Here is a 12,634-nt window from a genome sequence, read left to right as displayed (position 1 = left end):
ACAGTCTCTTTAAGGATTCGACTTTAATTTGACCAGTTTAGAAGAAAACTTAAAATAACATGGTCATTTGTTTACAAGTCAGCTTTTCACCTGGCAGTCTTCCAAAGACAAGGGGAAAAAACACAAAGCTTGAGAAATGAAGCCAATTATAACAAGTGTCTGCAATTTTACACAATAATTTCTTAAATAATTTAAGTTAAAAAAATGCTATGGTTTGTGACAATCATGTAGTACAAATAAGGTAGTAAGAACGAATCTGAATAGTACATGGAAAGAAATCACCTTGTCATTGCTTATCACATCTACTTTGTATGCTAATTTGACACCACATTCCATTCAAATGTCAAGTTTGTTGTTTTTGTGTTCCGTGACTGAAACACCTCCCACAGACAATGCACACCTCATAGGCTGATGACTAAGTAGACAACCTGCGGTGGAGTCATTATGGCAAAATATGCTTGCCAAACAAGCTGTAGAAACCTCTATGCCTCCTCACTTAATGTCCATTTGACACTCACGTGCCCTCATGCAACTTGGTTTTTGTGCTAAGAGAACTACCTTTACAAAAATGTGTGAATTTTACAGTAAATTTCCTCTACAAAAAAATAGGGGTCATTGTGGTTGTTTGGAACAAGAAAATCTCTAATCATCCATTTTCTGCACCGCTTATCCTCATTCAGGTCACGGGTGACCTGGGGCCCATCCAAGCTGGCTTGGGCGAAAGGCAAGATACAACCTGTACTGGTAGCCAGCCAAACCCAAGCCACATTTAGAAACACTAGCATTCACACCCACATAAGGACAATTTGGCGTCCTCGTTGAACCATTTGGAATGTGAGAGGTGCCTTCAAACCTTGAATATTAGAACTGAGGATTCGCTAAATGCTAAACACTTGACTTGCATTGAGGGTGACGTGCCAATCAATCCTCCTTTTTCAAAAGGTTTCGTCTATGATCAAAGGGTGCAATTATAGTCTCTGTAACAAGACGATGTTGGCACGGTACTTTGGTAATGTTGCAATGGTATGCTGTTATTCTCTCACTCTTTAATATAAATACGCAGCAACAAAACACTTTTCTTGGGATAAGTATTTTTTTAAAAATCTAATCTTAATCTTTCTGGATTAGGTTGTGTAGCACCTAGCCATATGTGTAAAACAGTATTATCTCGATATTTTATGTACATTTTAAGAAAGCTTGGTAACAGAAATCCATATAAATCATTGTCATTCCCTAGATTTTAGAGCTGGCACATTGATCTTGGTAACAGAAATCCATATAAATCATCGTCATTCCCTTGATATTTAGAGCTGGCACATTGTCCAAGATCAAATAAAAATGTCTCGCCTCAAGAATGAGTTTGTTATTGTCATAAAGTGCAATTTTTGTCAGACGTTTGTTTAGGCGTACCACGCTGCATAGCAAGATCAAGACGGTGTGATCCGGATATCAAAATAAATAACCGTTATCCGATTGGAAATAGTGAGGATGTCCTGCTTGTTTTTGGTTTTAGTCTTTCCGTGTGGTGGTCGAGCAAGACGAGCAGCCCTTTATATTCAAACAGCCACGGTTGATAGGAGAGCCATGACTGACACACCAGAGAAAATGAGTAGGGCCTGAAGTAGGGAGTCCCTGCAAAACAAAACCTTTAACACTCAGAATCAGAGGTATGAAACGCATTCTAGTTATGGTCAATGTCATATGTATCAAACCTCAAACTGGATTCTTCAAGCAGGTCAGGAACTACATTCACCAAGGCTATGTAGAGAAAGCCTCCAGAGGTGAATGGGAGAATCCAGAAAGTAGCATTTTCTGAAAACAGTAGTTCAGTGCTGTAAGCTCTCGTGATGTTTGATAGAATGTAATCACAATTTTGAAAAATATCCTACCTGTGCCCTTTGGTGACTGAGAACATAAAGCAAAGCAAGCCCCTAGGACACCAACCAGTGCGGTGTACAGCTGCATACGGGCGGCACTCCACCGATCGAACCCGGCTCGGAGCAAAATGGCAAAGTCACCCACCTGTGGACAAAGACAACTCATATTGGCTGGAATGGCAGCAATTTAAGGCAAATGTAAGTTAACCGAAATCAAAGACTATTTGTTCAACATATTCAGGTGCAGGAATCTCACCTCGTGTGGGATTTCATGGAGCAAGATAGCAAAAGTGGTAAGAAAGCCAACCTGCAAGCAAAGTAATCTTGGTTAAATTCCTTTGACTACTCTGCATATAATGAAAACTCTGGAAAACAATCTCTTAAGCCATAGCATTCATGTTATGTGTCATATGGCTATAGTCTGTACAAGAGCACTAGTGAAATGACATGCGCGGGTGTGAGTTTGAGACATTGAGCTAACTTCCTCTCTGGCACATACATCCACAGCTCCTGCTAACAACCGTATGTCATGCCAGCTGGACACATCTTGTTCCAAAAATGATATATGGTGATCTACTCAGTACATAGCAGTCCGAATTGCTGCTGATGAGCCCATTTGCAATTTAAGAGTGATACAAGTAATCTGGGGGAAAATAAAATGTAAGTTTAATTTCAAATTTTGAATACATTTATAACACTTGGTATTGACGATATACGTATGTACAATAATTGTTTCAATACTGCATTACAAACGGGTTGAAATACTGTCAGCTCATATTTAACTTTGTCTTAATAATTGACTGCAGAAATTAGGAAGGGGAAGATGCAGTAGTCATGGTAACCAATGTGACCTACACCTGAACCTCGATTTTACATGGACTTTGGGGTCCAGAATTTGGGAATCGCGTGAACCCCGTAAGCGCGTTGTATAGAAAGTCTTGTTTTTTGAAAAAGGCATGTTTTTAGGCAGCCGAAGCGGTTCTTTGTTCCGTTAATTAATGTAAGGCATGTTGTTGGGTAGCCGAAGGGGTTCGTTTGCCGTGCATCACCTTGAACGCTCCACACACACATTGAAGCCTGACATTTTATTAAAAGAGAAGCAATACGCAGATGACAATATCAGGCAGATTGAATAATACATTTTGATGCTGTGTGAATTGGATGGAAGAGAGAATAAAGCCGCCACTTCTGCTACTGTGTCCGGCTACGCTCTTTTGACTTGTGAGTGACTGTGTGGGTGAGGTGCCTCTGCGAACTTCCCCCTTTCCGAATCAAAAACAATTTTAGCTATCCATAACACTGTAATAAAGCAGTCATAAAGATCAAACAGCCTGACTACTTCTTATCTAACACTTTTAAATTGGTCACAGGAAAAATTCATCAAATCACTAAAGCTAAGGTTAGTAGCTTTGTACGGTTCTTCTATTAGCCAGTTAAAATACTACTTGAAAATGTATTTATGCCCAAAAAAATTGGGGTCCGTTACCAGACCACGTTAGACAAAGTCTCGTAGGACCCAAGCGAGCAAAAAAATCAAAATTGAGGGTAGGTGTATATTGATAGTTTACCATGCTGCTTCTGCTACAACAAAGATTTATTATTTACAGCACCAAAAGACCCAGATTCTACCTTTGGCTACTATGTGACATGGGATTCTAGTTAAGGTTAGCCATTTTCTAAACCAATTAATGGCTTACATTACCATAGTTACAAACGTGAGTTTAAAATCCGACAATAAATCCAAAAATAGGTTAGATTTGGGTTGGGTTGGGTTGGGTTGTTTTGTTAGAATGGATCAGTAACATTTGATGGCTGAAGGACCTCGTGAGTCATGAAGGTAAGTATCCATTTCCTGTTAATAGCCACTTAATTCATTTGTTAGTTGGCTAATTGGTTCAGGGAAAACGGCATTTTATTTGTGGTGTATTCAAAAGCTTTTTGTATGGTGGCGGCCATGGACTTTGAAGTGCATGACTGTCGCTGGCTCTATTTACATTTTAAACAACAACAGCTTAATAAATTTGTAGCAATAGCAATAAAAGGTATAACACAGCTTGAAAAAGAAAGTGTCTGGGAACTCAAGCAAATTGGCCTTTATTTGATTTCCTGAAAAGTTGTCAATTTTGAAAATTCCACCCAACAGCAACGATACATAAGTGGCACTTCTATCGTTTTTGCATTGGTGTCATTCATTATCATCACTGTGTTCTGCTGACTGTCTGATCTCTATACACAAGCAAAAACTAAAGTCAATAGAAACTTGCAGTCCTTCGTTTCCAAATTTTCCCAAATGTATTTCTTTTGGCTGCATTCCAGCAAGAATAAATTGTTTATTACGTCCTTTTTATTTGTGTTTTTTTCTTATAGGTATATTAACTTCAAAATGTGGTCCTGTATTTGTTATTTGTGTATTTTAACTAACTACATGAAGCAGTTTGAGTTCTCTTTGAAAATTGCTGTCATTGTTTGAATAAAATCCACTTACTCGTTACATTCAATTATACAAGTACCGTATTTTCCGGACTATAAGGCGCACCTAAAAACCTAACATTTTCTCAAAAGCCGACAGTGCGCGGTGCACCTTATATATGGACCAAATTCCTAAATTTAAACTGGCCCAAAGCATTGTGTTATGAAATCAATCATAAGTGGCCCGCTGAAGACTATGAATCAAAAAGACTATGGATCATTATTTTGTCATTAGAAAGTAATTTGTTGCGTCTGAAGTTGAAATAAAAAAGATAAAATGGAGAATGATTTGATTTGGATTAAAAATCTGACATGATGCATTAATGGTGCGCCTTATAGTCCGGTGCGCCTTATATAAGGACACAGTTTTAAAATGGGCCATTCATTGAAGGTGCGCCTTATAGTCCGGTGCGCCTTATAGTCCGGAAAATACGGTATATAAAATGCTATGCCTGGCTAGTGTTACCTATGAGTTGTTTACAAGCATGTCTAGTCAAAATAATGTGAGGGGTTAACATATTTTTTAATTACATGCACACAGTTGCTCACCTTCTTGCTTACAAGGAAGCTCCCTGCGACAGCCAGTCCATGTGTAAAGTTGTCAATGCAGTTGGCCAGTAGATTAAGGTAGCCACTTGTCTGAAATATAGAGCAGTTATCAAGGTGATAAAATTGGATTTGGCTAAAAGTTGTAAGACATGAGCAGATTCATGTATATCAAGCGTGATTGGCAAGTTCTGTGTCTATGGCTTGGATAGCAGATGCTTGAATTGTAAAGACACCAGTTGCTTTACTCCATTAATAAAAAGTACACCGTTTAGAATTCGGTGCCATCACACGTCGCAGGCTTACCACAGCGTCTTCAGCAGAGGTGCAAGCAAAATTTCATTTCAAACAAGTTCTAGTATTCCTATAAGATACCAACGAAGAATATTGCACATACACCTTTTTGCATATTATTGATATTGCAAGTGGGGTTTTAGAATGACTGAACAATGGGGAAAAACATAAAACCTTTTCACACTGTCCTTCTAATTAAGAGATCCATGGCATATGACTAACTTGTTTTGATTTAGTTGATGACTGGGAATTTGTGGTTTAGACATAATGAATACTGGCATCAATCATCATTTAACACTTTACTGGTGAATGGGATCAGGGAGTACAATGAGAAACATGACCTATTAAAACATCACCCTGTCCATTATGTAAATAACAAATCATGACCTTTAACAACCACTTTTGGCTATTACATGAACAGTGTGTTTGCAAAAGCATTTTACCACACCTTTTTAATGATCAGCACACCCACAAGCACACAGGTACGCATTCAAAACTGGTCCAATTCATGCCCAGAAAATGACAACTGGGCAAGTCACATTCCATGCTCTGTAAGCTGATGCTCAATGAGTTCACATTTCTTTGAGTTCGCATCTCTTGACTTTTGAGGCCAAAGTAGAAGATGGCTGATTGGAACAGTACAGACAGTTGTGTTCTATCTACACAAACTTCATTTGTTTTGCCCGCAACCCCCATGGGGACAAGGGGTATAGAAAATGGATGGATGGATATTATCATGAAGCTTGTGTTCATCTACTGAACATCTAAAACAAAAGCATATGCGTCATCACGGCCATTTGTTTTTAATTTGTTTTCAGGTACGCAGCAAATGTTTGCTCATCAGCATACATACCTTGACTTTTCCAGACGCTTCCTGCAGACTCTGACGCTTGGAAGATTTCTGTGACTCAGTACGAGTCCCATTTCCATGTAACACAACAGGCTTTCCACTGTAAACTGAAGTTGCCTGCTTCACCGGAGGGGGAGGGGGGTGTTTAAAAAAAAGAATTAAAAATGTTTTTATCATACTACTACCCCTTTGTCGTGACACAAACCATTAACAATTGACCAATTGGCGAAAATGTCTCTTCCAAATACCAGAATGTGAATGTCTGCTTTCATTTACAATTAGAACTATAACATGTTTAATGGAAAACCTAAAACAGTTGTGTGAAGGTATGACTGACTGACAGAAACAATAAGCACCAGACAGAAAGTAATAGGGAGCGAACACATTCTCATCATCAATGAGAGCCTTTTTTTGTGACGAGATATCTAAAGGCCTCTCATGAGTTGGCTAAAACATGATGAATACATCATGATTAAGTCAGTTATCCAAAAATAGGGATGAGCAACTTTTGGCCTATGCGGCCCTTGACCACACTCTGAGTGAACCATTGATTTAAAAAAAAAAAAAAAAAAACAACAACACATTTTGTTTATTTTGGAACACAATGGAGAATAAATCATGGAAAAAAGCAATAATCCAATCCATCTTCCTTCACAAGACTGTCCAAGAGGTTTTACTTCAGACATGCTATTATGAAGTGCTTTAGCTATAAAGTAAAATAATATCTAACTAAAATATCAACTCTTGGGTTTGCTCATCAGATTGTGTGGGTGACTATTTGAATAAATATACTGCATTGAGGGTGAGCTACAGAACTTACCGTAGAGTTAAAATTCATGTCTGAATGTGACGGCGGATCTTTGTGTCCTTCATGCTCTGAGAACATCATCTCTAGGAGAAGGAATGCCAGCAGGCCAGTGATTACCCATAAGCCCTGTGTCATGTAGTGTTTTTCTTTGCTGGCTGGAGAAAGAGGAGACAAGATTTGTAATAACCAACATGATTCCACTACAATAAGCATGCAATGTACTGAAAGAGCGCAGGAGCTCTGTCGTTGGCCAATGTAATGTATTGGAGGAGATTAAAAATGGAGAAAGAACGATAAACTACTACAATTTAAAATTAGGTATGATAGAATGTGTGAAATAGTGATGGAACGGTGACCCACCTGTAGAGCCAGAGTGCGCCCATGCTTCAGGCAGGAGGTGAAGGAATACATCACCAAGAAGACCGCCAATAGCAAAGCTCAAAAGCCTCTTCAGCTTCTGGTGTCCAGCTAAGAATAACAAAAAAGGCTCTTTGCATATTGAATAAACATTTACAGTACGGAAATTTACAAATTCAAAAATGAGCTAAACCAGACCTCCAGACCTGGCTCATTAATGGATCGTTCAGAATTACCAAGTGACAGCCTTTAAATAAATGACTGAAAGAAGATCTGTATCAACCAAATTATTATTATTTTGCACTCCCTCCCTGCAAACTTTTACTCAGACTGCAGAATGCAACCATGATACGATGGGAGGGGACAATGTCGAGGGCCACAAACCTCAAGATGGTTTAGTTTACGTTTGATTGCCCTGGTCAACAAATTAAGAATATATAATAATAATAATAATAATAAAACAAAGCAGAGAACAAGTAAACCTTTGTAGATTTTTTTGCGCTAATTCCAAATTTGTATTTTTTTTTACTAGCACATCAGGTTTTAATTATATTGATATATATGATATGATATATATGATATGCTAATAATAATAATTATTATTATTATTATCATCATAGTAATTAATAGATTTAGGGACACAAATACATCTCTGTGCTGTTGACCAGTGTTAGCAAAGCACAGCAGTGGAGATTTGTACTTTAAATTAATGGGACCTGAATTTGCAGTGAAGATCCAATATGGATCTTGTATTTGCACTTGTGGTATAGGTTCAATTCACAATAGCTGGGCATATGCAGACAGTCATCAGAAATTGTTTTAATATACTGCAGACCATAGCACCATCTTGCGTAATATGAGTAATACAGGTTAACTGTCCTACCTTCGGTTTTAAGGGCGGCTCCGGCTTCAATTGGAATGACAAGCAAGGGGAAAATTCCACTGAGACCTACAACAACTGAGCCCACAAGGGACAAAGCCCAAACATGAGCATGCTCACTAGCTAGAAAGCCTGCCAGCGCATGGAAGCCTTGGAGGTCATCAGTCAAGTTGGGACCTGGTCTTGCAGCTGTGGCTGTTGCATGAGCCATGGCTGTTTGAGTCATCTTCTGGCCTGACGCCACCTTGGAGGTCAACATCAGCAGATGGACTATGATAAACAGAGAAGATACAGCCCAGCTGGGGCTCCGACAGCCTTGAGCTTTCATCCGTCCCATGGTCCAAAGAACGCGTGTAACCGGTAATTCTGTAACAATAAGAACATATCATGGTAGTTGAGGACAATATATATAAGTTCACGTCTGGTTTTCCTAATGATATTCTTTGTGAGCTAGCGATATATGTACTATATTCTCAGCTTAGGGAATATGATAGTTGCGCGTCGGTTGCACCAAACATTACTAACCATAGAGAAACTGTGCACTCGCAGTTAGCCCAATAAGTGTGCGTTTCTTTGCCATGGGGATCTACCATGCGTTGATGCAGAAAATCTGAGCAAGAACACAGTCTGCGGCAACTTTAGAATGTTCCTTACACTGTAAAGAAAATAAATAAAGCAGGTACATATCACTTTGTTCACGATGTTCTTATGCTTTCTTTGACTTGCTGCCATGTCCACTTCACAGTGCTGGACCATATTTAATACATAAATACATTACCATTACTCTATCGATATTTATTCAAGTCAAGTCAAGTTTATTTGTATAGCCCTAAATCACAAACAGTCTCAAAGGGCTTCACATAGCCAAAATTGACAATTATTCTCAAAGCATCCCCTGATCTTAAGCTCCCAAAAGGGCAAGGAAAAACTCAAAAAAACCCTGCCAGGGGAAAATGAGAAACCTTGAGAAGGGACCACAGATGGAAGGATCCCCCTTTCAGGATCACCAGGTTGTAATGGATGCAGAGATTACATAATAAAGCACTTAAAATTAGCCAAAAATTGAACTCGTTTTAACAAATCTCTCATAAGTGCACAGACTTAACTCACGGACTAAATGCACACCTTGAGTACCATTTTTAAATGTATTTAATGTTTGCATCATGCTCAGCAGTGAAAAATTAGGCACTGGGTTTTAGAATGAGTGTTCTTACACGTTGACACTGTCAGCAATTTTTTGCTGGGTGTTTTGCTGAGGCTGCCACTCCATATGCTCCCTTTTTTGTGAATGCGTACAAAGCTGAGAGCCTGGGTTAACAAAAGATAACCCCTGCCGTGGTACCGCTTATCTCCGATTGCAGTTTTAGACTTTGTTGATCCAGATCATGTAATCAAAGCATGGCTTCGTAGTATGCCCCACACAGTAAAATGGGGTGAGCTTTAGACTTCAGCTGCAGAAAGTTGATCATTTGGCTCAGCAATGAACCTGGTAGTCAATACTGCTAAATTGTATGAAGTTATTATAGTTCATCACGTTTGTTTAATATTGCTGAGGAAAACAACAAGACAAGAATTGATTACTTGTTGATTTAATTGACTAATTTGACACCTCTGGTCTCAACATTCGCTAGTTCACGCATAAACACATTGAGTGTACAATGTCTGTCTGAGAGGAAAATGTTTTTCCGTGTCCGTTGTAATTCTAATCTCTCATTTCTATCTGAACTTGTGCATGGCACTGCAGAGCAACTGTCTACAAAAACAGGTAACAGCAGTGACGATTCTCGCGCTGCTAGCAACAGAGCAGATAACAACAAGAAAAGACATGGAGAAGGAGCCACGCCGTTCAAGACCAACTAAACTTCTGACACAGACAAAAATGAATGCGCTTATCGGCAGATGTGTTGTTGAGGAAATGCTCTCATTGGAAACGATGACGCATTCTCCTCCACAGGCCTAATTGCTAAAATACCGGTGAAAGGAGGGACATGCAGTTATCATTTGTCGCTCTCTTTAATGCTAAGACTGTACTCAACAAAAGCTATCTTGGTGTGGCTGCTCATTGAGTAGACCCGCCTAGTGAAAGAGATGCCAACTTTAACTACGCAGTTGAACATTAGTAAAACCTCACTTTCCGTACCTTCTAAAGCAGTGATGACAAGATCAGACCCACCACATCATTTTATGTGGCCTGTGAAAGCTAATCATGTCTTAACTTACACGATTCTTACATTTTTACAAACATTTTTTAAAATGTAACAAATAACTGAGATTTTGCAAGCTTTTTGTAACCAACAATAATTGAAACATTATCCTTGACTTCTGAACTTCTTAAGCACAATGTATGGGGACGGGTACTTTTTTTGGTATGGATTGATTTTGGTACTAACGATTCGTGTGAAATCAAACGGTCATGTTCCAGTGTGCAAGTACAATAGTTGTCAATTTTCAATAACACACGAGTGTACCCACAATGAGCAGTGTACCCGTGGTAATATGACATAATGAGCAAGATTTGCTTGCAGCCAAGCTAAACAAATACACTATATGAAGTAGATTGTTGTGATGGCAAAGCTTCACTTCCCAGCATGCTACACAATAATAAGTCTAATTTTTTTTGTTTTATTTTTTTTAAATCAATGTAGCTTTTCTAAGGGTCTATGTTTTTTATTGTTAAATTAATTTCATTACATAAAAACAAAGACGGGTTTACGGGAAAATGCTAAATTTAAATTTAATTTAATAATAAAGAGCCCAAATGATACTTTCTGACTTTTTCAACAGGAAATGTTTACCTTTCGTATTTAAATAACCCATACAGAAATACTTCCATTATGGTTTTATTTTTCTACTTTTACAACATTACTGTAAAGAAATTCAATTAATACCATGATATGAATTTCAGGCCATTATCTCTATGCCCTCAGTCGAGGTTTGAAGTAATCAGATCTAACAAAAACAAGGATTTCTTTTTTTTTTTTTACATGTTACATATATGCTCAAAGAGCACGTAAAGTACCAGTCGCAATTTTGGAAACACCCTCTAATTCTGTGTTGTTGTTTATATTCATTATCAAAAAATCCCTGAATTGTAGAGTAATACTTAAGTCATCAACATTATGAAGAAATCTTGATGGATTTATTTGGTGAATGAAAACTTGCTACTCAAAATAGAATACTTTATGATATAGATTCTTCAAATAAGGCAACTTTTAACTTTGAACAACTTGGTGCTGTGAGTCAGCTTTATGAGGTGGATGATGCTTTATGACCAGGAATGACTTTCAATAAAAGTATGGGCAGATGAATGGCTGGATGTTAGGAGCTAGTGCTAAATGTGTCCTCATCAGTTCTATTTTTTTTTAAGTCATTGTAAAACGATTTGAAGGAAATTCTTCATACCTGAAGTTGTATGCATAACTTGTAAATAGCTGAACTTTGATAGTGAAGTTACAGTACAAATATTTGAATGTGATTCACTAACTGTGATTGAACTAAGATTTATTTTTTGAAAACGCTTGAAGATCGTTTTCCAAAGCAAGATGTGTGGCAGTTTTTCTTTTTTGCACAACACTGAATTAAAGCATCTTGTTCAAAATGTATTTATGTAGAAAATACTTGAATGTAAGCACATCATCCAAACATTTGTTGACAAGTTTATAAAATCAACTCTCATCAGTCTGACAGTGTCAAGGACTTTCAGGGAATAAATACACAACATACTGCAGATTTTTAGAACGAACCATGCATACTTAATCAAACATTCACAGTTGCAAAATGAGTATTGGCTTCATGACTTTCGTTATCAGCGTTAGTCTAAACTAGTTTCCATGCAAACGCGTTAAGTTAGCAAGCTAACGCTAGCTCGATAAATACACTGGCGTGCTAAAGTCAAGAGCGACGACGCATGAAATAAGTGCGCTACACAACACAAGCATCACTTGCACTAATTAGTTGGTGACCATTTTACAATAGAAATACCTTATAGTTTAAGCAGTCTTTGCACCAGAGTGTCCCTGCCATCCAGGCCAACTTCATGGAAGCTGCCTTCTTGCGCCGCACACTTGACAGGATCCCTGTCTAGCAACCGAAGGCAGGAATACTCCGGCCGCAGCTGCCTTGGAGAAGCACAGCAGCCAACCCCCCCGCCCACCTTTTTTTTTTTTTTTGCTCCAAGAGCCACGTATGAAGTTCCTGCGGGGGAAAAAAGCTGGCTAAGGAGAAAAGGAAGTATGGCAAGTTGATGATCACGCCCCACAAAACAAAACACTTTGGGAAGGAATACTGTACATGCTGTGTAGGCATGTGCGTGTTTTTGGACGCACAAGTCCCATGGCGTCCCATTTAATCACAATAATGCTTTATCCGCTTCAAACTTACACAGGTTCAACGTGCACAAAAAAAATAAATCAAAAATTATCATCTGTGGATACAGGTAGCAAAAGTAATCCCCCAGTAAAAGTACTGATTAAACATTTTATTTAAGGCTGAATGGAAGTGCAATGGTGACGCATATTGACAAGAAGGCACAAACCAAAAAAAAAAGAGGGAAA

The 12,634-nt window shown here is 38.4% G+C and overlaps 1 protein-coding gene across 3 annotated transcripts; it reads right to left on the bottom strand.

The window, feature by feature from the left end:
- Nucleotides 1-4: 4 nt before the first annotated feature.
- On the bottom strand, nucleotides 5-12,272 carry slc39a13 (solute carrier family 39 member 13). 3 transcript variants are annotated; one of them, XM_049717927.2, is made up of 11 exons: nucleotides 12,063-12,272; nucleotides 8,607-8,736; nucleotides 8,085-8,447; nucleotides 7,205-7,312; nucleotides 6,857-6,999; nucleotides 6,040-6,156; nucleotides 4,896-4,985; nucleotides 2,134-2,184; nucleotides 1,890-2,022; nucleotides 1,713-1,812; nucleotides 5-1,632 (listed from the first exon to the last, which is right to left on the bottom strand). In XM_049717927.2, exons 2-11 carry the CDS (start codon nucleotides 8,659-8,661, stop codon nucleotides 1,557-1,559), a joined length of 1,236 nt encoding a protein of 411 aa, XP_049573884.1. In that variant the 5' UTR covers nucleotides 8,662-8,736; nucleotides 12,063-12,272; the 3' UTR covers nucleotides 5-1,556. The 3 variants fall into 3 exon arrangements, with proteins under 3 accessions (XP_049573884.1, XP_049573885.1, XP_049573887.1); XM_049717928.2 differs by having other exon boundaries at nucleotides 6,040-6,153; nucleotides 12,063-12,265; XM_049717930.2 differs by lacking the exon at nucleotides 8,607-8,736 and having other exon boundaries at nucleotides 12,063-12,267.
- Nucleotides 12,273-12,634: the final 362 nt, after the last annotated feature.

The sequence above is a fragment of the Syngnathus scovelli genome, chromosome 4 (genome assembly GCF_024217435.2).
Source record: "Syngnathus scovelli strain Florida chromosome 4, RoL_Ssco_1.2, whole genome shotgun sequence".
NCBI lineage: Eukaryota > Metazoa > Chordata > Actinopteri > Syngnathiformes > Syngnathidae > Syngnathus > Syngnathus scovelli.
The sequence above is the reverse complement of the archived record's forward strand: the minus strand, read 5'-3'. Positions and strand labels throughout refer to the sequence as shown.